General features: G+C 44.9%; 3 protein-coding genes across 10 annotated transcripts in view; all 3 read right to left on the bottom strand.

Annotated features, from left to right (window-relative positions):
- The window catches only part of BRAF (B-Raf proto-oncogene, serine/threonine kinase), a 77,524-nt gene extending 69,375 nt beyond the window's left edge, over nt 1-8,149 (bottom strand). For all 5 annotated transcript variants that reach the window (XR_014936340.1, XR_014936339.1, XM_032445664.2 and 2 more), the window contains exon 1: nt 7,844-8,149. Coding sequence is in view for 3 of the 5 variants with exons in the window: in XM_032445664.2 (XP_032301555.1) it covers nt 7,844-7,981 (138 nt within the window). In the remaining 2 variants the exon portion in view is untranslated. The remainder of the gene's footprint in view (nt 1-7,843) is intronic.
- An 8,935-nt stretch (nt 8,150-17,084) lies between these two features.
- MRPS33 (mitochondrial ribosomal protein S33) lies at nt 17,085-20,514 on the bottom strand. 4 transcript variants are annotated; one of them, XM_015866770.3, is made up of 3 exons: nt 20,475-20,514; nt 18,461-18,716; nt 17,085-17,469 (listed from the first exon to the last, which is right to left on the bottom strand). In XM_015866770.3, the coding sequence occupies exons 2-3, from the start codon at nt 18,673-18,675 to the stop codon at nt 17,364-17,366; spliced, it is 321 nt and encodes a 106-aa protein (XP_015722256.1). In that variant the 5' UTR covers nt 18,676-18,716; nt 20,475-20,514; the 3' UTR covers nt 17,085-17,363. The 4 variants fall into 4 exon arrangements, with proteins under 4 accessions (XP_015722256.1, XP_085377617.1, XP_015722266.1 ...); XM_085521491.1 differs by having other exon boundaries at nt 20,276-20,506; XM_015866780.3 differs by having other exon boundaries at nt 20,331-20,506.
- Nucleotides 20,515-20,633: 119 nt separating this feature from the next.
- LOC146762437 (uncharacterized) lies at nt 20,634-21,943 on the bottom strand. Its single transcript, XM_085521452.1, has one exon. It carries the CDS (start codon nt 21,941-21,943, stop codon nt 20,885-20,887), a length of 1,059 nt encoding a protein of 352 aa, XP_085377578.1. The 3' UTR covers nt 20,634-20,884.
- Nucleotides 21,944-26,747: the final 4,804 nt, after the last annotated feature.

Genomic DNA, 26,747 nt, shown 5'->3' with positions numbered 1-26,747 from the left:
GGCCCTTCCCTTTCAGGTTGCCTCCTCTTAAACAAAAGGAATTCAGACTTCAAACGTTCCTAATTTCTTGTGAGCATTAAAAAATAATGTTTGAGATTTGGTGACAACTTGTAGAAGGTGAACCTTGATGAAGTTCATCCTCGAAACATTTCTAACTAAACAGTTTCTCTCTTAAAAAAAGAAAAAGTTTCTCTGGAGCCTAAATCTTTGTCTAAACCATCTGAGTGCACTAAATGAAGGAAAAGCTCTTCTCTGCATCAAGGTAAGTTCTGTGCCACTCTAGCGTGCTGAAATACCTTGGCAGAGGACCTTGTGACTGCTACAGCTGCTATAGTCACCTTCTCTCCCCACACCCACGGGTCAGTGGATGGAGGCTGGCAGGAAGCAGCAGCCTTCCTGTTCAGCTCCAACTCGCGCTCAGTCCCCCACTTCTACATCACCTTCTTTGCTGCTCGCTGCTAAGTAGCGTTTGCCTCCAAGCATTGCAAAAAGGAAAGTCAACATGTTTTCTACCACAGCAGAACGCAAGAGTGTGAAAAATAAGAGGTGTTTATAGCTGACATTCAAATTGTTAACCACCAGTTTATGACGTCTTTCATCAAACTCAATCTCTTATTCCACATTCCTCCAGACTTTGGTGCTGCAATTACTATTAGTCCCATTTATTCCTCTTGCTATTACTGAGGTAGTCATGAGGATCACACAGACCGAGTTCTAGCACAATTCACTGTATTTACATTTATGAATTTTAAAACTTCTCCCAAGACTCTCAAAGGCCAAAAATTAAAAGGGGGGTGCGTGGAATAATTATACATAACTACCAATGGCTCTGGGCAGCATGGTCTGGTGGTTGGCGACCCTGCACATAGCAGGGGGGCTGAAACTCAGTGATCATTCTGGTTCTTTTTCAACCCAGGCCATTCTATATAATTGTAATTTAAGAATGCAGTTTTGTTCTAGAAAGGTAGCAACCACAGACTTGCAACAAATGAGAATCCAGAGGTGAATTTAAAACAAACTATTGTGCATCCACCAGACTACTGCTCTACATATGTTAGCACTGAAGACAAGTCATATTTGTGATGGAAAGCAAGCAGCCAACAACCAGCTAATTGCAATAATTGGATCTAAGAAGCAAACGCTAGCCAAGCAGGGCTCTAAGATAGGCTGGGTCACATTAATTAAACTGACAAAACAAAGTCTCTCCTGAACTACAGGACCTATTCTGCTCTCTCCTTGCCAGAGCACACAACTCATTAGACTACCTAGAAAAGATAAACAGCGCCTATTCAGAAGTTCCTGTTATCAATCCATAAAAATCATCTGCTATACTCTTTACAATATCCAATCATTAAACTGTTATGACACGGTGCACGTGCTTTCTGCTAGCTGGCCAGAGAACGTAAAAGAGAGTTGAAATTATCAGTTGAAACAAAAAGCATATTTGTGTTAAGTGTGGCTGTGATCCAATAGAAGAGCTGAGGTATCGCATTTTTATCTTAAATGGATCTTAAAATTATAAAACAAAACCAAACCAACACAAAACAGGTATAAGTAATTGGCCCACAGTCTTGGAAAACAGTCACAAATAGAAACTGCCATAGAAACCACGCTTTCCTGGATGGCATGTAGTGTTCAGATCAGCAGCCCAGGCTGCCTACTAATTCCAACAGCGCCGTGAAAAATGAAATAGCTTCCAAGGTAGGATTGGCTACGTACCATTCATTGTACAAAGAGTCTGGAAGGTTTTAAAAACTAATTAATAAACAAGATTTCATTTCATTCAGACTTCAGCCAGTTAAACTAGAGAAGTACTTAACACATAAAACCTGCTGCAAGATCTATAACCTGTGACTGCTCAATCTAGAGACTGGGACAAGTTATATCAATTTCTAACTAGCAGGAAAAGCTTAATATAAGGCACAATTATTTATTATTACCAACAAATAGTATTCTAGTCAAATTATGAAAATACTGAAAGAAATTCTTCCTGAAAACTACCTCAGATGACGCTCAAGACTCTAATTTAAATCCACACTACATAAAACTGCAGAGAAGCTTTGACCTATTAAGATTTAATGAGTAAATTTACAATACCAGTTCAAAGGCTGAGGCCACAAGCACACATTTTCCAGATACCTACCTATGTACTACACACTTCTTCAAGTCATAGTCCTGATTTATTTCATGCTGATTTTACAGTGCTTTGCAGGCATTACTATAAGTAACTTGCACTACAGATGGAAGGGAACTAGGCATGCTGCTATTCTACATCTACCCTCAAAAACAATCCTGTTATCTGAGACAAAGTGCTCAGAAAACACCAACTAAACACCATGCAACTGCAATTTGTATTTCCAGCTTTGCAGTAGGTTTACCAGCAGCTTTACTACTAGCTATGCTGTCTAAGAGGCCTCACTACACAACAGTGAGGATATTATTGCTGATATCCCCCTGCTTTTAACAAGAAAAAATCATCCTAGCAACCTCATTATGCATCAGATTTAATCACTAAGTACATGCGCTTGCCTGCCTCCTAGGTGCAAGATTTTAAAGAAAACTGGTAACTCTCACATAGAAATTCCATCTCCCTTTTATAGTATATGTTGTACAGGTATAGTGGGAGAATATCTCCCATGGTTTGAAATTTGGAAGAACAAACACTTCCTTCTGTGCCCAAAGACACTCTTATGATCTCTTGACTACAGTCCCAATAGCGTGGATAATTTACTGTCACCAAGCACTATGCCTGCATGGTACAAGAAGCTCCATTTTGAAGAGAGCACAGGTGCCGAATTCTGACCCTTCTTGTTCCCAAGGCAGATGACAGCTGGCAGCACTGCTCCCTGACAGCTCCTGCCTGCACAGGCAGCACCTGTGGACAACGGAGGTGGGTTAAAATCAGACCAGACCTTCAACTGTTTCCCTATTGCTAAGGACCACAATTATATAATGTCATCAGAAAGAACTGAAAGTCACTGATGCCTATATGTAATCATTATATATATATATACATATATATATATATGTATGTATATGTATATGTATATATACACACACACACACACAAAATATGAGGTGGAGTAACAAGCCCAACACTTGCAGCAAGGAGTATAAACAGGAAAAAAAGGCATGCAATTCTGCATCAAGTAGCCACATATAACTTCAGAACTGGTGACGGGAGAGGAAACTGGTTGCATAAATACAGATTTCATCATTTTGGAAAGACGCTGCGTGCGGGAGGACAGATGAGGAGGATTGCACTGTAAGCCCCAAAAGCTCAAGAGCAACTGGAAGAAAGAGAGACATCGACTGTACACATAGTGCTATATTCTGTACTGGCTGTGATAAAGTAGGTAATTTCATGGGACAAAGATGACCTTAAAACACAGGGTGGAGAGCAGCAAGAATCAAGCCCACCACACCAGCACTAACACACATTCACAATAATGCAGCCAAATGCTTTGTATCCAGACGTGGATATCCACGCAGATAGAAAGCAATCCCTGAGACACCAAAGCTTTTCTAAATATACTCATCTAATAAGCAAGTTCTGTGTAATCAAACAAACTACCACAGGCCAGAGCTGCTAAACCTAATGCCTTCCAGGGAGAAGAAAAAAAAAGCCATCATAAGCAGAAATCTTTGTAACATCCCCACTAAAGTCAAGTATTTCAAGGTTATGTTCTAACATTCAATCTGCCCTGCCAAGGGTGAACCATAAAAGCCTATGGAAGAAGACAAGAGGTTATCAGAATCACTGCCTTCCCTGCACCTGGATCAACCACCTCCATCACTCCTGAAATGTATTTCCCTGTGCAGGTGACATAATCTACTAATGGGTACTTTTATAAGTTCATAGAATCATAGAATCACAAGGTTGGAAAGGACCTACAAGATTATCTGGTCCATCCGTCCTCCCATTACCTTTGCTACCACAAGCCACTAAACCAGATCTCGTAGCTTAGTTAGCTAAGAAAGTCTGTTTTCATGCTTCTGTCCCCAGCCATAAAGAAAGCAGCGTGTTAACAACTCAGGATGATCTGCTCTGTCCCCGTTTAAACACACTGCTTCTGGCAGTAATAACCACGAGTCTGGGGAACAAACTGTTTGCTGTCCTTTTTTTCCCATCAAATGTAACAATCCCCATTCCCTTTAAAAAACCAAAACCAACCCTCTGTTCTTCAGTCTTTCCTCACAGATCCGATCTGCCAGACCTCACATCTCCCTTCTTACTCTCCTCTATGTTCTCCACAGCTACAGCCCGAAGTCAGGCAGCACACTGAGCTGAGGATTCGCTTCTGCTGTGCAAAAACCCACCACACTTATCTTTGGAGAAACACCCCTGCAGAACATTGGCTGGAGATGAGGCATCTCGTAGCCAAAGTTTAACCTGTTCTCACAATTAAACAGAACGCCATTCACCTGCCATAAAGCTAAATCTGTCACTGAACACAAAAGCAACAAAACATAACCCAGATTGAACAGAAAACATATTCTCAAAACTACAAAAGTACTGACAGAAAAAATAGCCCTGACTTTTCTTAGTGTACCAACATGATTAGTGCATGAGAGCCCACCAATTACTGCATTTCAGGTTAGAGGCATCTTCTCATTCTACATTTTCTCCTTCCTCTTCAATCCGTTTTGTCAGATTCAGGTTTCTGAATACAGAACTGATATTCACGCCGGGTAAACTCAGCACTGTAGCCCACAAAGCCACTGGTTGTCCAACAGCTCAGAGCCTGACTTCACAACTTCCAGTTGTTTTTGTCTTCAAAAAGCACTTGAGGGCACAAAGCTCTGAGAACAGAAAATCCCATTTGAATTATTTAATAACGGTGTAAATAATCTCTAGCAACAAGCACAGAGCCTTTTCTGCCAGCTGTCACGCACACTGCTGTATCAACAGCCCTACAACACTCCCAAAGCCTTCCATCCAAACAAGCTCTTGTCCTGAGAATGCATCACAGGGTAAGAGCCAGCCCGCACACCCCTGGGTGCCAGCACTGCCCCCAGGCAGAGAATGGTGAGCCGGAGAGAACCCTCGCCCCCAATTCACTCGTCCCTGCTCTTAAGGATTCTTAAGCCGCTGCGAAGGACTCATTCCCTAAACATACTGTTCTTACATCTGCATGTGAAACTACTCTTCCTAAACTCGGATTCGATATAGAAGAAATGCCTTTGCAGTTACTACACTCTTACGTAACAGCTTCGTTATTTGAAAAATTGGAGTATCAGCAGTTGTGCTGCAAGGGCAGCCTCTGAAGCACTGGATCCATTATTCAGTTCAAAACTGACCACAAGTCGAATAATGTGCCACAAGCTGGTTTGTCACAACTCCAAGCCTTGAACTCGTAGGTGATACTGATGTAGTTTTAAGCAACATTCGTTCATGATCTTGACACAGAGCAGCTCCTTTACCATATGATTCCAGCCGACACGTTTGTGTCTGCCTGCTTTAAGGTCTATCAAAGATCCTCCTTGTCCGCCCTCCTCTTACAGCTACAAACTTAGCATAGAATGGAAGGTTTTCCTCTGGGAAATCAAGACTGTGTTTCCTTCAAGACTGCAGAGGGAACTATGGAACTAAAGCCCTTCTAGGTGCCTCCTCTAAATACGTGAACTTGTGCTCCATGATGCACTTCCACAGCAAGGTTACTGTTAAAGCCTAGATTTACATTCTCTTGAAGGGAAACAGAACACCAAAACACGCATTTACATGAGTCAGATCTAAGTACTTCAGCATTTTCTGACTTATGTCACCTTGCATCTGTGTTATGGTTACGCTGACTTGTTTTTGTATTAAGAACAGTTTTCACTTTAACTCAATCAGCAATTATTTGATCTCACGCTTTATTAAAACCGGGTTTAGATGGCGTAACATCCATGCTGCAAACAAAAGGTAATTACCTACGACATGAGGCAGAGCTGGCTAACTGACCACCAAAACCACATCAAAAAACACAAACTCTAGCACCAGCTCTGCCTCAGACCTGCGTGTTTCATTATTTCCAATGTGTAAAGAACAAAATCTTGGGGAAAAATAAATACAGTAACAACAGCACGCTCCCCTTAACCATGCATTTATGCACCCGTACTTGAGAGGTACTGAACCCTCCAGCAGCCTGCTTCTCTTTCTTCCTTACAGAGATGTAAGCTACAAAGGGGGAAAAAACACAAACCAAAGCAACCCCTTGCTGTGTAGTTTTGCATTTGGAGTGAAACCTGATGACCTACAGCAGCAGTTTTGAAGTTGAAGCGACATCTCTTCGGGGATGAAAAAAGAGATTCGAATAATTCTTTTCTAATGCCACTGCTTTCCTCTATTCTCTCCCATGCACCGCAGTTTATTTGCCCCACTCAGCTGTATTACCATGACTGAACCCAGGGCCACAAAATAAATCAGTTACTGTAACGATTCCGCTGATATTTACGTTATTTTTTATGGCGGAAATAACACAGCAATTCACTTCCACATAGAGCTGCACCAGCACGATCAGGGCAATATATGCCAATGAGATGCTTTTGAAACTCATTTTGCTGAAGGAAGGTGTTTGTTAAAGTCCAGTCTGTTTAGGTTTCTCAATCAGCAAAGAGTTTTTCCTTACTCAGGAAAGCTAAGAGTGGACTTGCATTACACAAAGCACTTAATCACCCTGCTGTTGAGGTGCAATGTATGAGCACAGTGCTGAGCTTTGCCTTCCTTCAGCAAGGTGAGCAGGTGGCTCCTTAAGACGGGCAAGTCCTACCTCCCAACAGCATCAACAGGGGAAGCCTCCTTCCCTTTTCTTCTCTCTAGCCACCTACTCAGCATGAGCTCTACTGCTTGCCAAATTTCCCAACGCATGAATTCTATGCTACTCCACAATGCTATTAATATAGAAAAAGCATTATTAGCCAGTGAGCTGGAGTCAAATGGAGCTCTTGGTGAGCCCAAGGCCTACTCACCTCTCTGAGTGAAGGTAGGGGCAGAGAAAGGCCTGCCCCAAGGCAGCAGGGAGCTCAGTGCTGCTCAGGGCTCAGAGAGCTGTATGGATCACACAGACCTGCTCAGGAAGGTTGAGCTGAAACGGCCTCCGGTGACCAAAGCCCTGAATGAGGATGTAGAGTCTGTGGTAGCTGTATTTACCTCTACAACAGACTTGACATATGATACATGGCAAATCGCTGAGACTTTAGTGCCTACAGTGTTCAGAACTGCAGAACACCCAGCGCTGGTGCTGCATATCACAGTCCACCTCCTGACAATGGTTCACAAGTGTCAGACCCTCAGACTTTAACCCATGCAGCACAGGCAGCACTGCTCCGCCTGGGGATGGGAAGTTAAATAAGGTGCCCCGCACCACAGGCAGTATGTCACAGGGCTGCAGATGGGGCCTGGCACCCCCAGCACCCACACAGCCGCTGCCCATCGCTGTTTCTTAGCAGAAATCACAACCCAGGCCAAGAGCCGCAAAACAAACCCCTCCAAACCCTATTTTTTTTTTTTCCAATGCTTATTTCAACCGCTTCAAAACTACCCGGACCAAGCGATTATAAAATAGCCGCACAAACGCTGTGCCGCCCTCAGGTAACTCTCCGTGTCTTCTCCGAGCCGGGCGGGCCGGCGATGCCCCCGCTGAGGGCCCCATCCCGCCACCTCCGGTCCCACAGACGGCCCTATCCCGAGCAGCAAGGCAGCAAGGAGCCTCCCCGCCCCGCCACCGCCACCGGAGAGGAGGGGGAGGGCCGGGGCCTCCCCTGAGCGGGGATCCCCTCCGCCGCCGTGCGGGCCGCGGCCGCCGGGTCCGGCGAGGCGGGAGGGGGGCGGGGACCCGCGGCAGGAGCCGCTCGGCCTTACCTCCTCCGGGATGGCCGGGTCGCCGCCGCCGCTCCCGGCGTAGCAGGCGCCCAGCACGGGCGGCGGCGGCTCGGGCTCCATGTCCCCGTTGAAGAGCGAGGCCCCCTCGGCGCTGCTGCCGCTGCTCAGCGCCGCCATCTTGGATCGAAGCTCCGGGGCGAGGGAGGGGGAGGCAGGGGGGAACCGCGTCCCCGCCGCCGGGACGGCCCCAGCCGCGACCCGTAGCGGGAGGGGAGGGGGAAGGGGGCGAGCGCCGATCCCGGGCAGCTCCCAGCGGCCCGCGCCGCCTCACGGCACGTCACGCCCGGCCCGTGACGTCACCCAGAATCGCCGCCGCGATCGACGCGCCTGCGCCGCGGCGTCACCGGGAAACACCCTGACGTCACGGCGCGACCGACCGTCGCCCTGGGAACTCGAACGTGGGCTCGAGGCCCAACACACGGCACAGCGCCCCGCAGCGCCCCCTAGCGGAGGGAGCGGAACCGCCGTGCTGAGGTGCACTGCGATTGTGTGTGGACACAGCGGGAACATCACAGATCACAGAATGAGCCGGGTTGGAAGGGACCTCAAGGATCGTGTAGCTCCAACCCCCCTGCCTGGCAGGGCCACCAAACATACACCTTCACTAGATCAGGTTGCCCAGGGCCCCGTCCAACCTGGTCTTGAACACCTCCAAGGACGGGGCATCCACAACCTCCCTGGGCAGCCTGTTCTAGGGACTAACCTTAACCCATCATGATTTGGTTCAGATCAGTAGAAAAATGGGCTGTTCAAAGGCTGTCCAGCTGAACACCTGAACCTCCAGAAAAGAATGTTTCAGTGATTCAGTGAAAATCAGATGGTTATCTGCCAGCAGCCATCTCCTTGTGGGCATTTGAACGCATCTCTATCCTTTCCCTTTAGAAAACATTAGTTTTAGTGAGATGCCCCAAAAGAAGAATATCCGAAAGGGCTGTTAGATGAAACTTCATCCTGGTCTTATTTGTAATCGGCTTTCCGTGGATGACAGTATCTCAAAAACAAACAGACAAAACAACAGCAACGACAAAGAGATAAAGAGGCCCAATTACCTCTAGCACCCATTTAAGCATATTTGGCTGTCTGATAGCTCCAAGGTTGGGCAACTGAGAATGCATAGCCGATGTTTTCACTATTTCTGTACAGACAGTATGTATTTTTCCCTTTGGTAGCCTCTTGCAAGCTTTTAGTTTGGGACATTTCCCATTCCGCAGCCCTGCTGAACCTCAAATTGTCATATCTTCAGTGCAAAATCAGGTTATATTCAGATGGTGGTTGAAATTTGGCAGCTGAACAATCTCATTGTTGTCCTTTTTTGGTTCTTTGCCTTTGAATGAAATACACTGGCAGAAGTGATGAGGAGGAGTGGAAATGGACAAAAAAATAAGGTAAGGGGAAGCATAGGAAAGTATCAGCCCACAAGGTTCTTAACTCATCCTTCATCCTACCATTAAAAGCAATGTTGATATACCAAACTTTCTTTCATGTGTAATTAAAATATTCGGCATTTTTCTTGTAATGAAGTTGGACACATTTACATAGTTTTAATTTGACTCCAGCATATTTTTTTTAGAGTCATTATGTTTTGCTTTGACAGCAGTGTGTGAGATGGCCTTGGGCATGGGACAAGTGGGAGGACTGGGGCAAGGGAGTGATTTTGCATGTAGGTCTCTTTCATATCCTGCTCAGCATCGCAAGAGCAAAATGACAGCCTGCTTCTTTCCTTATGTTAGTACTGACATCAGGGTCCAGAATTGTGTGTACCTCAGTGTCCTGCCTTTCTGCTGGCTTCCTGCCCTCACTTGCACACAGGCATGAGGAGATGAGAAAACAACACATTTTATTGAATAGCAGCATAACTACTGATGGGTGTGGCATAGGACGGACCATCGAGGGAGAAGAAGAGCCCTGAAATCTCTGCTAAGAGAACAGAAGTAGCAGCCTGTGGAAATGGAGACGGAGGGATGGGATGAAAGATCAGATGGAGGGAGAATGAAGATGAAATAGTTGCTGGAGAAGATGCTGTGCTCCTAGGGAGCACAAGAATAGGGAGTGCTGATTTTCCTGCCTGACGTAATTTACTGAACCCAGGATCAAATCTCAAGTTTGAGAGAATTAGTCAGCACCACCATGTTAGCTTTGAATCTCTTACCATTGCTTCAATGTATTCAGCTCACTCAGATGTCTGATATCTGAATCCTTTGTGTTGGACACTGATAAGCTGATCAGCTTTAAAGACTAAATAGATTTAGATTCCTAGCATTATTATTCCAGTGTGAACAATCACATTTCATAACCCAAAACCATCCCATTTAGGCACAAAAGAAGCTAATGTGATTGAGTGAGTTCCAAGAAAGGGAAGAAAAGAATCCCATGTCAAGCAAGTTATTTTGCTGTTCAGAAAATGACTATTCAATCATGTTCCAGCCTTAGGATAATGCCCAGGCTAGCTGAGAACTTCCAGCCTGAATAGCTGCTGTAATTTGATTCTCCAGTGCCTTACAGACAAGTTGGTAACTCCACATCTTTTATCTAATAACAGTTCAGTTAGCACATGCACCTGCTCACTCAGTTTATTCTTTTGGTGTCTAGCATCTTCCCTGAGATGAAAAAAGGATTTGTACAAGCCCAGAGTAAGGAAACTTTGAGAGTCTGAAAAGGTAGAATCAATCATCTGAATCAAATGTAGAAAGCACAGCTGTGACAGAGGACAGTGAAAATATGTTGGCCAACCAATAGGAATTTCTGTAATATTGCCATCAGAGATACTGGGAATATGGTTTCTTTTCTGTTTTTTTTTTTAGGACAACACCCCACGTTGTTAGAGTTTTAAGAATTATTCTTTATCTGAGATAGGTCAAACAAGACAGACAGTCCTTGTAAAAAAAAGTGCTTATATTGGGATATACATATGTACATCTTATTTAGGTATTTAACAAGAAATTTCTTTTGCTGACAGAGTATCACAGTTAATAATCCGTGTTTGTCTTTTAATCCTCAGTGCCACTGAAGCACTACGAGCCTCATGGACATTTAGGTTCTCTTACAGAGGCAAGTCGCTTTCCAAGCCTGTGGGAATTAGGGCAGTCTCTGAACTGCACTGCTGTATGCTCGTCATTGCTGTGAGCCTGCACTTGTCCAAAAGCAAAAATTCTGGTGCAGCATTCAATGACCTCTTGAAGTTTTTGATGCTATGGACTGCTTAAAGCTTGTGGTTATGCTAAAGGCCATAGGGCATAGTTATTCCTTTTTAATATGACATGACTTCTGTTTCCAGAAAAATGTCATGCATTTCTTTCGGTATATAAACACTAATTTTGTTACCCCCTCTGGGAGACTTCTGCAAAGATCCAGCTTAGATCTTCCTTTTATTTTTAAGTGGTTTGCATGCCTAGTCGATACCCTACTTGTTCTCCTCAGAGGGCATTCATGTTTATTAATAACCCCAACCATACTATCAAACAATTTCAGTTTGCAGATATAGAGACATCACTGTTGGCTGTATCGGTGTCAGGCAATGGAGTAGGATTTTGGTAAACATCACAGTATGTAAACAAAATGACTAAGTGCAAGACCAAAGGAAAAAAGAAAACACAACACAACAAAACAAAACAGAGGCCACAGAGCGTCACTTTCTAGCTGTCAATAATAACTGTGACATTTCATAGCCCAATTAATTATTTATGGTACATGCCGTTAATTTTAAAAGTGCTTGTGAAGTTTAGGGCTTGTCAGCAATGCTTATTGTGTCAGTTGTGCCGAAACAGAGATTAGACACTGAAGAAATAATACACAGCACCTCACACATAGCCCGTGTATCGATAGCATCCCATCCATTCACATAGAAATGTCATCTGACCGGGTGATTTCTACACTCACTGCCTCAGTCACTGCCTCTCTGATACGAATAGCTTTATACTGCTTCAGGTTGGAGTCTTCATAGAGATGCTCCTGTGCCTACAAAGTAGACACAGTGCTTGGTAACATCAAATGAAATAGCAGTCTCTCCTCAATTTCTTAAATAGAAAGTCAGCATAAACTCTGGACTCCTAGAAATACCTGTGTGTACATATGCACACACGTGCTCCATATGCTATGCAGTCCCATACAGAACACGTACCCTTCACACCACTGGGATGACCTCAGTCATTGAAACAGCTATTTATTGCATTAGTAGGCATGACAGAGTCTCTAGACTCTGTCTATATTTCATCAGTTCTGTTCAGTAGAGACCATTATCAATCAAAAGCAAAAGGTGACTACAACTGGCATAGTATTTCCTTGCAGTTACCCAAAAGCAAGCACGTGTTGTAGTAGTAAGTGATGCTGGATATTCACACAGTTTCTAAAGTTAGACCACATCTTTTGGTGTTTGAATTTGAAATAGCATTGTAGACATCCACTTTTGAGTCTGGGCTCAACTGACCACAGGCAAGACTGCAATGAAAATTCAGGAATGCAATGCACTTCCAATTATGTATTGGAAATGATGCACCATTGTATATAGTGGTGTCATGTTTTTCAATCTTTCTGAAGCTCAGCTGTTTTTTTGCCCCTAATGCCATTCAAACATCTACTTACTGAAAGAGCCCATAAGACAAACATCAGCCCTGCAGAAACAACAACTGAAGTGCAAGAGACCCCCTGGACTCTATGAAATATTTACAGACAGCTTTAGGAGTGCCAGGATAAAGTAAAGTACTTCCAAGTGTGGGCAGAGACATAATGGATATCAAAATGCTTTCGCAGCCCTTGGTGAGATTTGTTTCCACAGACCTAGCTACAGTATGAGAAAATGTATGAGATCATCCCATCTGCTGCTGCTTCTTCTGAGAGGGAAGTGGTCCCTGGGCTCTGTTTTGTAACGCTTCACTCAGTCTAGCTCCGAGTGCCTCTGATAAGAGAACCATATAACCCACCTCTTGGGAGCCTTCTCAGTTTTTCCAAACATCTTTCCTTGCGGAGTTTTTAGCAGTATCCCACCCAGAACGGTTTAACGTGGTATTTATAAAGATACTTCAGTGTCAAGATCGTTATCCTGTTGATTTCATATTTAGCACCGTAGACAACCCTAAATCATTCCCCAGCCGGTATGCTGGTCATGGCCCTCAGGTATCTGTCTGTTGTGGCATTCCTCACCATTTAAGCACACTAAGGCTGTGCTTTGCTGTTGCTGAGCCTTCATAAACAAATTCTTTCTAATGTTTTCAAGCCTGTTCCTTCCTGTCTGCTCTTAAGACATGTTATTATTATACAGGAGGAAAATCGAAGAGGAGAATAAGAGTAAGACGTCTCATGCTATCATGCTATGCCAGATGCGCAGGCATGGAAAGATCCATTTACAATATCTGGCCCATTTGCAGCATTTCATTCTCACCTCTAGAATTTATGATAATGCTTCCTCTCCCTCCCCCCCCCCCCCCCCCCACTTCTTCTTCCTTTTGCATTTCTAACATATGCCTTATCTTAACATCATCATCAACCCTCTCACTGAAAAAGCTCTCTGAAAGAAAGCCCTGAAATGCACAGGGGCACAAAGTCCTGCTATGGCAATACTAAGCTGCTCTTAAAGCGAGGTTCTCCTTGGGTAAATTCCCATCCCAAAAGCAGCTTACCATCGTGACACCATTGACTAAGTGATCATTATTCTAATTTTACTCTCGAGGAAATGTCTTATTATCAGAACCCTTGACTTTTCCATTGTTATTTGGACAGGTTAGGGAAATGCAGCTGCCTCTAGCAGAGGTTAAACAGGAAAGCTTTCTGCTCTCACGCGTCTCAACATCAAGATGACAGAAAGTCTCCTTGCAGGTTTTGTTTCCATGATTTGCTCCCGAGGGACTGTACAAACGTCACAACTGAACAGCCATGCAGGAGAACTGAGTTTAAAGGACCTAATCTGGCATCCTCATAGCACTTGTTTTCTTTGCATATTATCCCTTTTGCTTTAAGGGGAAAAAATAACAAAATAAAAACAAAGCCTTTCCCTCATCAAAACAGCCTTTAAGAATCATGAAGATTTCCTAAAAAATACAGATTACTGAATACCATGGGGTTATTTTTTGTTTGATTTGCTTTCTTTTAAGAAAAAAGATGCTAAAATGGCTTTCAAGTGGTGGAGGAACGTGTACACGAGCTTTAACATTTCATAAATACTTACAATTCAAGAAGAATTATTTTTAAACAGTGTGACCACATTCATTTAGCACGGCTTATTTGAAGCGCTAACAATGTCATGGACTACACCAGCTTTCTTGTGAATCACAGAATTGTAGGGGTTGGAAGGGACCTCCAGAGATCATCAAGTCCAACCCTCCAGCTCTCTAGCCTGTCCAGGTCTCACTGAATGGCAGCACAGCCTTCAGGTGTGCTGAAAAAGCTCTCTGAAAGAAAGCCTTGAAATGCAAAGAGGCACGAGTCCTACTAAGGCCAGACTAAGCTGCTCTTTACGCAAGGTTCTCCTGGGGTAAATTCCCATCCTAAAAGCAGCTTACCAGCATGACACCATTGGCTAAATAATCGTTGTTCTAAATTTACCCTTGAGGAAATACTGTCAAGTAAGACCATACATTTGTCTAAAAGCACAGCACAACTCAACAGCAGTCAGGTGCATCTCAGTGCACTGGTTCAGTAGGTAGAATGAACTCCATGTTAGGAGAAACTGTCTTCAAGTTAGTACTTTCCTGAGCAGAGCAGTGCATATTTCAGCACACTACTAAGTGTAACACAAAACACTGCTTTCGTTTGTTCCACTATTATAAAACATGTTGACTTCTGCTGCCTGCAGGACTTTCAAATCTAACATGCCTTGCAGTAGCTGCACTCCCTATAGGGATCCCATCTAAACATTTGCCAAGGACTGTCAGCTTATAACCTCAGGAAGAGGGAATTCTGTAACAAAATACAGAGTCCAAATGGCAAAAAGAAGAATTGTAAAGGGAAAACAAAAATAACATTGAACTTTATTATCAGTACATGAAATTGATATGACGCTATACTGACAGTTCTAAGAAGTTTTCTCATCCATACTCCTTGGAATACAGGTGAAACTCTACTTCCCGTCTTCAATACACACACCGGGTTAATACCTGTCGTGGTGTTTCAAACTGAATTCCAATTTGTGGAAGTGCTGTGATTCACAACAAGTAGTTCTTTTTGAGGCAGTGTCTATTATTAAATAATAGTGATAGTTAGAAGCTAGGTAGGAAAGTGCCCATCCCTGTCTCACTCATGGAGTGAAAAAGACTGTATGTTCTGGAACAGAATAGTTGCACTTCCAGCAAGTAATGATATCTCCTAATACTGGGACAAACTCAGCAATGCTGAATCATCGTTATTCTAATAGTCTCAGAAGATGGGAAACAACCATGACTTGAAAGATGTAATTCTAGATAATAAATACCGCAGAAGGAAAACTATGAACAATTATGCAGGGGAACTCTTTCTGTACTCACACAGCTTTTTCCTTTAATGTTATGATTGTTCTTCACTCTATCCACTTTGTTTTCACAAACACTGTGGAATGCAGATGAACGCCAACAATTCATCGTGTTTATTTCACAGCTGTTCACTTCATGAGCCTTTATGGATGCTTTGCTGCATCTTCCTAAAGTATGCTCCCAGTGCGATGCTTTGATTCCAAGGGTAGGTTTGCTCTGTCAGGCTGCAGACAAAGGAGCTCATTATAGCTAACTAGACCAACAAGGCTTTCACTTTCTCGTGCATGACAAGAGCTCCTTACAATCCATAAATAGCCAGGTGGTTTGAGCAGACAAGGAAGAACAGATCTGATCCTCAAGTCCAATTAGTATTACACTGCTGAATCCATACCCACATCTAGCAGACACAGAATAGCTGTGGCATTCACTGCTCTCTGTAGGCTCTGTAGATGCTGAGTCCTTAAACAGACTAAATGGAGATTGAGAAGGATAAGCACAGCAGATCTATTAGGCTGTCTAAGCATTTTACATGTCATACTCAAACAGATTTCCTCACACGCCCAGAGTTTAAGATCGTGTGTACTTTACTGGAGCAAGAATACGATCAGTTTTTGTTGTGTTCATACTTCATGGTGTATATTTATACATTCATAGGAATGCAAAAGTTGCTGTTGGTGTTTTCCTCTTTAAAATGCAAAGAAAACATTTGATTTTCAGTTTTATTTCTGAAGGTGCTGAGTCCTGGCCGACACAGCTGCTGCTACTACAGGCACCAGCAGTCCACAGCCACCACAGTTAATCTGACCCTACAGCATCTCCATACAGCCATTAACACAAATGGCATTAGATGAATTCATAACCTTAGTGAAGTAAAAATGTAAAGCTATTACAAATGTATGTAGATCCATCCATTTCACCCATCAGACAAGCCCCTCTCAAAACACATTTCAACAAGGTTGGTTAAGAAGTGGCCCCAGGTCAGTAGTTACCTGCTTTAGAATGACTCTGTATGCAAAAATGAAGCACACCCCAAGCTTACTGCGCAACCCTTTCTGCCCCAGTCATTCTGAAGTTTGAATAGCTCTCCTTCAGTAGCTCAGAGCCGTTCCTCTAGGTTCCTGGGGCCTGGAAATTAACGATGTAGTTTCAAGGCACTTCTGGGCAGGATATACGTGTGGTCACACAAAGCAGCAGAGTTACATTCTATGCTTTGTGTTCCCTGACAGTGAGTGACAGGTAAACATGGTATACATACGTAATTATTAACACTGAAGGAGCACAGCTATAAAAAACACTTAGTTTGTGTCTATAAAATTGTTTTGTACCTTCTGAAGCATTTCACGAGTCCTCTAGGCAACTGGACTATATTCAAGATCCTTTTACTACACTATGTCTAAATAATGTATTTTAATTAGTACAGGGTCCCGAAAGCAGCTTCAGCCCTTATTTTTCAGTTGTTTCTATGGCAGTATCTAAATATTCAAGGTACAGTGAGAGCTCTGCAGGCAGGCAATGGAACACCAAGGATTACCCAGTGCAAAACCACCTATTCTAACAGCAGCTTTAAAAAGATAATCAATGTTAAACCTACCTGCAGCAAAACTCAACCTAACAGGCAAGATAACAAGCAGCAGAAGTATGAAGCACCTTCTCTTTTCGTGGCCACATGCAAAACAGCATTGAGAGCAATGCAAGAAAAGTAAAAGAGGAAAAAAAGACATTTCCCAGATCCACAAAAACTGGAACATGGCTGCTGATGTATCCAAGAAAAACACTGAGACTTATTTCTTTTCCAACTGTTGTTGTTGCTATTTGGGTACAGCAAGGCTCTGTAATAAACAAATGTGCTACACCATCCAGAATATTTCAAACATAGGAATTAATAACACCCAGCAAAACACTATGACCCAAATGCACTCCCAAGGTGGATTCCAGTATTTCACAACGTGTTTCTTGTGCTCCAAATGAAGCTCACGTGCTAAGCCCCCTCCATCAAGGAACAGAAACTGTGGGTTACAGGTGTTCCTCGGCATTTCCACAGTTGTTCTGTTGTCCAAGGGGCACTATTTCTTCTTGAGAGCTCTCTTTCCTTCACCCTTCTTTGGTTTTTCCTTTCCACGGAGCTTTTTCAACCGCCTCATCTCCTCTTTGAAGTCTTGATGCTCATCTCTAAATAAGGGAGAAGAGAAAAAAATTGCTCTATTTCTTGGAATATCTAGATGGAAAAGCTCCTTCGAACCACATGATAACGGAAAAAAATATGTCAACTTTCTCAAACAAGAAAGTCCATACTGGAACACAGTGCAATATACAGTAATTTTGACTGAAATAATGCAAAAGAACTGCTCTGGATCTTTCAGAACAAGGTTGATCTTTTCAGCAAGAAACAGGGTGTGTGTGTGTGTGTCCATATTCACACTTCTGTGTGTATGCAGTTCTTACTCACTCAAACACAATGGAAAAAAAAAAAAAACAAAAAAAGAAGCAAGGATGAGAATTTCCCTCTTAGCATCTAACCCAGCAGTCTAGCAATAGCACACTGCTTTGACACGCTATACACTGAGTTCAGGTCAAAAGCTTCTGAGGAGAGAGGGGTCTGTGGAGCAATAATCAGTACATGACTCTGCCCTCAGGTGACTTTAACAACGAGTTATGAAGAAAGCATCAGCTCCTCTACAACCTCAACAGGAAAATAAAACAGAGGAGGATGAAGGTGCTGACTGAGATAATTAACCTTCACTAATGTTATAATAAATTCTATTTAATGTCTGTTACCAAATTCTCCTGAACAAAGCTATTTTTCAGAAGTGGCACCTGTGTTCAAAGTGGCCTAAAATGGCTGCACTGCTATTTTTAAATGCAATTTTTCTAAAAAAGAAACAAAACACTTACAAATTATTATAAGGTCCTTCTAGTCTACAACCCTTTGTCACATATTTCCAAGCAGGAAATCTGATTCTCTACAAGCTCTCTGTAAACACAGCAGCTAGAGAAGGAACCCTGAGATTAGGAAGGGAAGAAGAAGGGCGAGTTTCCATAAGCACCACATTCTAAAGTGGACTTTTTTCTACTCCTCCTGTCCAAAAGGAAAAAATTGCAACAGAACTCATCACCATTTCCTTCTCCAGTCCTGCTCCCAATCTATGAACAGGGCACTTGCCTGTAGAGACCAAGAAAACGGAGTTTCTTCATGAGGGCATAGTAGGTGTTGTGAGGAGGATACCAGTCGTAGACCTCCTTTCTTCTGGCTATAGGCTGCTCACTGAATAACTTCACAACCTTCATGGATTTTGAGTCAGTCGGCCTGACAACTTCTCCAAAGATCTGAGCACTCAGACGGGCCATTCGAAGGGCATAACTGGAAACGTTGGACATTTCCCAAAGGTGACTGGGCACAGATACACAGTTGGATCTTCCTGCGAAAGGAAACGAGATCCACAGTTCTAAGATGACTGAGCACTGCAAGCTACCCCATAATTAGAGCAATCGAACCAACTCATTGTACAATCAAAACAACTCACTGTACATCTGAAGTAATATATTCCTTCCACAAAATCGGCCTAATTTCAATACATATATAGTCTTTCGTATAAAGAATATGCCAACACTACCTTACACACTATCTAGGACATTACAGAATTCCCTATGCTGAATCACCTTCACACCATGCCTAGTTTTTCTTAGCAGTTTTCACCAGCCTGCTCTAAGCACAGAAGCAATTACAGAGTGGACTCTGTGACAAATGGTGCCCCATTATGATGCTTCTGACTTCCACAAAAGCACAGGACACACGATAAATATACTGAGAAAGCAGCCTGGAAGTTTTACTCTTGAAAATTTCACACTTTGTTTAAAACACTGCATGAACTTTGCTACAAAAATGGCCTATTAATTGCACAAAGAAACGTGTTTCTCTAACAATCTGAACCACCAATTGATTAAAGGCTTCTGTCCCACCTCAATTCCATATTCTTAACTATTTCTACCAGCTGTCTCTCCGTTTTCTTTGCAAATCTTACACCATTTCAAAAAAGGAAAGAAAAAAGGTATTCTAAGTTAAAGAGAATAATGGCAAGAGCAACAAAAGGGAAGGCCAAGTGCCGCAGACTTCTAAATAAGGCAACCAGCATAATGGGAAAAGACTGCTCTCAAATGATGGCAGGGTGGCACTTCAGCTCGTGCATCTATTACACAGGGGAACGACCGCTGACTTGCTAAATCAATCATTTCAGCAAATCTAGTCCTAATTCCCACACAGAGATAAAACAAATCATCCCCAAACTGACATCACATCACTGCTCTGAAAAGTATTACCAGACTGCACTCAAACGCAAAGCTCGCTTAATCTCTTCCAAATGCAGCCTTAAGATTAAAATACCTCGAGCCCCTACGTGCCGCAGAGCAGTGGGCAGGGGACCTGCTTTTCACTTAGAATCATAAAATTGCTCAGGATGGAAAAGAACTTAACGAACATTGAGTCCAAACACAACCAAACCAAACTACCCTAACAACCCTCTGCTAAATCATGTCTCTGAGCACCACATCCAAACGGTTTTTAGACAGATCCAGGGATGGTGACTCAACCACCTCCCTGGGGAGCCCATACCTGTGCTCAACAATTTTTTTTGTAAACAAGTTTTTCATGATATGCAGCTTAAACCTCCCCTGGTGCTACCTGAAGCCATTTCCCCTCATCCTGTCACATGAGAACCCCTAAATGAAGCCAGATTGTGCACGTAGAGTTGGTGACGTTGGTTAATCACTGCCAGTCCAACAACATGTGAGAAATAAGGAAGGTGAAGGCTACACTCTGTAACACCCTGCTTCAGGGTGACCTCAGACACTGCTGGGTAATCGAGCCGTGTATTTCCAGCCCTATGCACCTTCCTATCACATCAGCTCGCCTCAGACCACCTCGTTCCGTCCACAATCCCCCCTTTCCTCACATCCCCACAGCCAGGGACACACAGCCCACCCCGGGAGCGCGGTCCCCACGAGTCGCGGCCGACCCAGCCCAGCCCCCATCAAACCCCGGCCGCTCCGCCGCTCTCGGCCCCTCCTGCTCCCCGCAGCCCCTCTCGCTCAGGGGGGGGGTTCGGCCTCAACACTGCGGCGCCCGGGGCCGCTCGGCACGGCAGCAATGAACCGCTTACCCCGCACAGCCCCGCACCCACCAGCGGGCACGGCGGGCCGGGAAGCGGAACTCAAGGAACTGGGCAGTACGCATGTGCGGGGCTCAGCCCGGTCTCTTCAGCTTCTCCCGCCTTCCTGTGCAATGATCGCGTTCTTTAAACGTGACGAATCCCGAAATATTTATACCGTGTAAACTAGAATGACTAATTTGATGTCAAATTTTATTTAGAAACTCCAATTAGATGCTTCTGCTGCCCGTGTGAGGCATTGCTCAACACAGGTCAAGCAGATTGAGAGCTGATCCTTCCCCTCTGCAATGACCGACTGTAGGAACGTGCTTTAGCTGGGGGTTGGACGAGATGAACTCCAGAGGGCCCTTCCAACCCACAGCGATTCCGTGATTATTTGTAATCATTTATTTCCGTGTTTACAAAGGAGAAGCGCAGCCCTGCTAGTCCCACCGAGGGGGCGGCCTCTTGCAGGGCGGCTGTGGGTCCTGGTCGTCGTCGGCTCTTCTCTTCGGGGGCCGCCGGGTGCTCTCAGGAGAGTGGCCGGGAGTGGAGGGGCTGCTGCCCTGGGCAGATGGAGCTGCTGCCGCCGCCGGCTCCATCTCCTCGTTTATCGCAGGAATGTCAGCCCCTGCTGTGCTGGGCTGCTCCTCTCTGCTGGATGTCGAGGGGCTGCCATAGAGTCCGGGCCTTGATGGGAAGGTCAGCTGTGGGGAGGCTGCGGGGCCAGGAGCGGCCACACGGCTGTCCTCCTGCCCCCAGGCTGCAGGTTCTTCCTCCTGCCCCCCAGACACGTGGGCGCCCTGCAGACCCAGCAGTCTGTGGGCCTCCTGGCTGCATTGGCGCACGATGGTGTCGACCAGCTCGTGGATGAACGGCTCAGCTTCATCCCTCAGCACAGGCCATATCAGGTCTGCCAGCCGCTCAGTGTCCAGCCCGATGTCACACAGGCCGTTCTGGATGAAGCTCTCTGCAGCCAATGTTGGCCACCAGTACATGCCCAACACGGTGCTCAGCCTTTGGCGCAGCCAGGGCAGCACAGGGGCCAGGATCTCCGGGTGCAGCTGGAACAACTGTGCCCAGGTCTCAGCAGGGAGACCGCCTGCTGTAGGCTCCTCCTCGTCCTCCTCGTCCTCCTCCTCATCAGCCTCCTCACCTTCCTCCTCATCTGCCTCCTCATCCTCTTCCTCATCTGAGAATGGCAGAGGAGACATCAGAGGAGACGACGAAGGGCTGAAGCCGAAGGTCCGAGCAATGCCCTCCTGGAAGCAGGCAGGTACTGGTGGTGCTGGAGGCCAGATGACGAAGTTTAGGTCGTCGTCATCCCACTCAGCGACCTTGACCACTTCCATGTCCCTTCTGCAGAGCGGGCAGCTCTTGTTCTGCTTGCCCCAGCGCAGGATGCAGCCGAGGCAGAACCCATGATGGCACGGCACTGCGTAGGCAATGTCCTTGCGCACATCATTGCAGATGGGACATACCCATTGCTGCTCCGCTGCCATGGTCCTTATGCTGTGGCCTACTGTTCTTCACCAGAGCCTCAGCGGTGAATGTTGAGCACTGCAAGAGGGAAAGAGGCCGCGATCATTCTCCATCCCATGGACAGACAGAAGAAAAGCCCAGGTCCCTCAGTATGACACCTTCCCGGCTCTGAGGAGCCACCCCATGCTCCATGCCCACGGAGGTCTCTGAGGCTGCAGCCCTGGCCCTGGCAGCTTCCCAAGTCCCAGCACGCACCCAGTCTCTACCCTGGGGGACGTGTCCCCACCCCGCTCACCTCTGCTGCTATGAGTGCGCCCTGTGGGGTCCCGGCTGCCTGAGGCAGGCAGGCCAGGGAAATACAGGTGCTGGCTGTAGGGACAGGCAGCGAGAGCCGCTGCCAGCAGTGCCCAAAGCACAGCCCAGCACCCAAGACAAATGCTCGCTCCACTTCCAACCTCGCACAAGCGCTCAGCAGGAGTCCAGGCTCGAGACTGACTGGGCCAGGCTCTGCCTGCACCCAAAGATGAACAGTGATGGTGCTGCAGTCACAGTGCATTGCTTCATGGCATCACAGTCTATGGCTCAGTGATGTCACTGCAGCCCTTCTGCCCCCACAGCATCCATCTGAACAGCACCTCGAATTCTTGTGTCTGTACATGTGTTTGGGGTAACCGCATGTCCACTTCCAGGCACTGTCACTCCTTCTCCATGTGCTATGCAATCCTTGAGAAGAAAGTAAATTTTATAAACATGATGTCCATTAAGTTGGTGTGGGAAGATAGCAGCACTGTGCAAGTGGCTACCCCAACTCTGTTTTGGGTAGAACTGAGGCTTTGTGGAAGCATATGTCTAGGGAGTTGGGTGCGGAGGAACATTTTGAGTTTCAACAAGGGCAAGTAGAGGCTTGCACCTTGGAAGTAATAGCTGCATGCATCAGAACAGGTTAGGGAAAGGAGCTGGAAAGGAACTCTGTGGTGAATAACCTGTGTGTCCTGGTGGGCAATATGTTGTCCATGAGCCAGCAGTGTGCCCTTGTGGCCCAGAAGGCCATTGATATCCTGGGGTGTATTACAAGGAGCATAGCCAGCATGTGTTCATCCTGTGTGTCCTGAGGAAGACTGAGAATCACTGGTGAGAATGTCTCATCATTGTTTATAAATCTGAATTGTTCGAGTTAAATGAGTGGGGCCAGTCTGTACTCAGTGGTTTGCAGTGACAGGACCAGAAGCAACAGACAAAAACTGGAACACACGAACTTACATACAAATAGGAGGAAGAACTTCTTTGCTTTTAGGGTGATGGAGCCCTGGAACAAGCTGCCCGGAGAGGCTGTGGATTCTCCTTCTCTGGGGAGGGAGAAGTAAGACCCCTCTGGATGCTTTCCTGTGTGACATACTGTGGAGTAGGTGCTTAAGCATGGGTTTAGACTCGCTTATCGCCAGAGGTTCCTTTCAACACCTACAATCCTTTAACTCTGTTATTCTTCAGAGATCCAATGTTGTTGCCTCTGAGTGTGCAAGCGTGGTGCTCCAACATGGCTAACATACATGTACAGTTCTGTATTAGTTTGTTTCTTCTGCCTTTTTTTCCTTAAAATTATGTTGTTCCTCTTGTCAGCAGTGTAGAAACATGCAAATATTATTAAGTCTGAGGTTTAAATAAAAATGTACTCCCACAGGTATGTATGTTCATTATAACATTAGTGTTAATGCCGGGGTTCTGAGGAGAACTGTATGAGAAGCACCCAGCTAGGATTAGCATGTTAGCCAGGAAGGCAGCATGCATGGATTTGGAAAGGTATATCAAGGGTTCAGTGGTCAGCAAGGCCACAAATCAACATATGTGGAAATTTGCAGAGGTGAGTACAGTCTGGATTGCAACCTACATAGCCATAGTTGTTCTTGAGCACTCATCTGAGCCATCTGTATTGCACTCCTTCATCTGTGTGCAGCTTACCCACCATCGTACTAGTGCAGAACAGTGAGGTGGTTATGGAAATGAGGTGCATGAGAGCTAGGCCTCCAGCTCTACAGGCTGCTGTGCTGAGCCACCTGTCTGATCAGACCAAGTTAATGATACCTATGTAGCACTGGAAGCGTGCCTTGAGTCTTTGGGACTTGTAAAGCAAACATCACTGCTCTGAGGATTCCGCAGTCCAAATTAGACTTGACATGCTAAGGGATGATAATAACAGGGAATGGAAGGAAGCAGTAGGGGATGACAGCAGGAAAGGGCTTGTGATAAGCTGAATTTCATGGATGCATTGCTGGAGCCTCCTGAGGTTTTTGTTGTAAATAGAGCGGAGTGTTTGGACTTGTCAGCAATTATTTAGGAGCAGATCAGTGGCAGACAGGTGAGCTAAAATGTTGAAACTCCAGAAAGGAGTTAAAAGAGAGTGAGTTGATGTGGGGCTTAGAAGCAAAATGGGTGTTGTGAGCATGGGGACTACTGTTAGGAAAAGAAACTGAGGGAGGGAAGAGCAGGGTGGATCACAGCAGAGCAGTGAAAAGAGGAAGCGGGCTCATGATAAAGACCTCTTTATAGATTGTTGGCAATATTTTGGACTGGAATTATTTGGTTTGATCAGTAATGATCTGGAATTACTTGTCTGGTTAATTGTGACAAAATACAACACAAGCCTCTATTATTTTGTCCCAAGAAGACAAACGCATATCCAGAAAGAAGAAAAGACCAGGATGAGAGTTAGCCCACTGGCACTTGTTTATTGACACTTTCAAGGAGAATCTCAACGTGCTTCATTTGATCTTGGAAGAGAGACACTGGGGTGGTTCCAGTAATGCACAGTAATCAACTTCACTCTGAAATCTTATGCTTGAAACTATTATCTCATGCTGTAAGACAATTTCTAACATCCTCTTATAAATATTGATATGACAGAACAGTCTTCATCTGAGTCAAATGGAAAGACCCTCGGAGCGTTTGGTAAAACTGCATTGGCTACATATGTGTCTATTCATTTTTTATGTGATCATGATTAATTTGTGAACTTCAATTGTATTATGTTGTGCAACGATTCAAGCTGAGCCATGGAGATGTCTAGCAGTGCAAATCCCTCTGGAGACAACGTGTTGCATGAAGAGGCTGGCAGACTTTGGGTGGGCACTTGAAGGATATTTTGACTTTAAAATAGCTCATCAAACTAATGTCTCAGAGTGAAATCTACAAAGACGCAGCTATTAAATGCTGCCGCTCCAGATGTCTAATATTGGAAGCACTAGGGGAAGAGATGCAGCAAAAAAAGAAAAACAGAAATTATTTGCATCTTGAGCTTATTGCTTACCCAAGCAGCTGGGCTACTGGGGCAGCTTTCTCGCCTCCTGGGGAAACAGAGCAAGTGCTCTTCTTCTCTCTATTTTTTGATGCCTTCCGAATGATGCCTGAAATGGTAATGACAGTCCTCCAGAGGAGCTGCAGCGTGTCTCTTTTAATGGCAGATGAGCTGTTTGGCATAGCAGGGGGTGCACGAAGCTGAACAGGCAAGTGAGTAGATCTCCACGCATCTACATGTTTGTCATTTAGACTGACTAATTTGTAGTTCAACAGTACGTCAGAATAAATGATCAGTGATAGATTTAAGTGAAGTATTTAAGGCGGAAGAGAAGGAGTTTTTCTTTGTGGTTAGACCAAGAGGCTGGGAATGAGTGTTGTTCAATCTTGCTTTATTTGTAACTCCATCACTAACTCACTGAATGACCTTAAGCAAGTCAATTAACCTACCTGCCATTTTATTCCTCTGTAAACTGGGGATAACAATGTTTCCTTCAGAAATGAGTTGTGAAGAATAATTGACTCTTTGAAAAGGGTTCAGCTTTCCCTGATGAAAAACTTACCACGCAGGTAGAACATTATTGTTCCTTTACCAACAACATACATCATATGCAAGAAACTTCTAAAGGCAACATGAATAAAGGCACATTTTCTTGGCTGGAACATAATATTAAAGGGAGGAATGAAAGAAAAGAAAAAAAAAATTAAGTGATGAAATGATGGAATCATCTGAAAATAGGAGAAATAATGGAGATACCTGGCTTACTGCTGATAAAAGCTCTGGTAGCTTCTCTCCCATCATCTCTTGCAGAACTCATCTGAAGGGACATACATCAATGCTTTAAAAGGGAAAAAACCAGCTGTCCATCTCTAACTCTGTTTGACCAAGTGTAAAAAAGAAGAGTGAGTGAGAATGTTCCAGCAGTACATTTCTCAGGAAGGCAGCCATCTCTTAAATAGAAAATGTGGGGAGATCGTTTGAGTCTGTTTGAGTTCACATTTCTGTTTCTGCATGCTGAGATGGCCTGCTCTTGTCAAGATGAAGTCTTGGATCTAGATCACAGAGGGTGGTGACGCACTGGAGCAGGTTGCCCAAGGAGGCTGTGGATGCCCCATCCCTGGAGGCATTTAAGGCCAGGCTGGATGTGGCTCTCTCTGGGCAGCCTGGCCTGGTGATTGGCAATCCTGCATATAGCAGGGGGGTTGAAACTCGATGATCACTGTGGTCATTTTCAACCCAGGCCATTCTATGATTCCATCAAAACTCTCAGGTTTGTGGGCTCTAGGCTCCCCTGGGTTTCAGCAGACACTGATGATTCGTGCCCCTTTGACCTCTATGGTGCATTCCAGAAGAGATTTTTCTCCCTGCTTTTCTGATTTGGTCTCTCCCTCTGTTAGCGTATCCTGACCAGCGCTTCCCAGGATACATCTATCTCTCTGGGAACACTTTTGGTACCCACTCCCTGGCTGCCTCTATTTGCCAGTCAGCAGGTTTTCCAAGATCTGGTTGGATCCCCAGGTTCCTAAGACATCTCA

This window comes from Coturnix japonica, chromosome 1, assembly GCF_054131305.1.
Source record: "Coturnix japonica strain WE chromosome 1, WE-NBRP24, whole genome shotgun sequence".
Lineage (NCBI taxonomy): Eukaryota > Metazoa > Chordata > Aves > Galliformes > Phasianidae > Coturnix > Coturnix japonica.
This window is presented reverse-complemented; position numbering and strand designations above follow the sequence as displayed.

What these genes read in the sequence shown, in the direction of transcription:
- MRPS33 (XM_015866770.3), bottom strand. Translation starts at nt 18,675, where the DNA reads ATGTCCAACGTTTCCAGTTATGCCCTTCGAATGGCCCGTCTGAGTGCT. An exon ending in CGTTTTCTTGGTCTCTACAG is followed by an intron (nt 17,470 to 18,460) that starts GCAAGTGCCCTG and finishes TCCCTTATTTAG; the next exon opens with AGATGAGCATCAAGACTTCA.
- LOC146762437 (XM_085521452.1), bottom strand. Translation starts at nt 21,943, where the DNA reads ATGGCAGCGGAGCAGCAATGGGTATGTCCCATCTGCAATGATGTGCGC.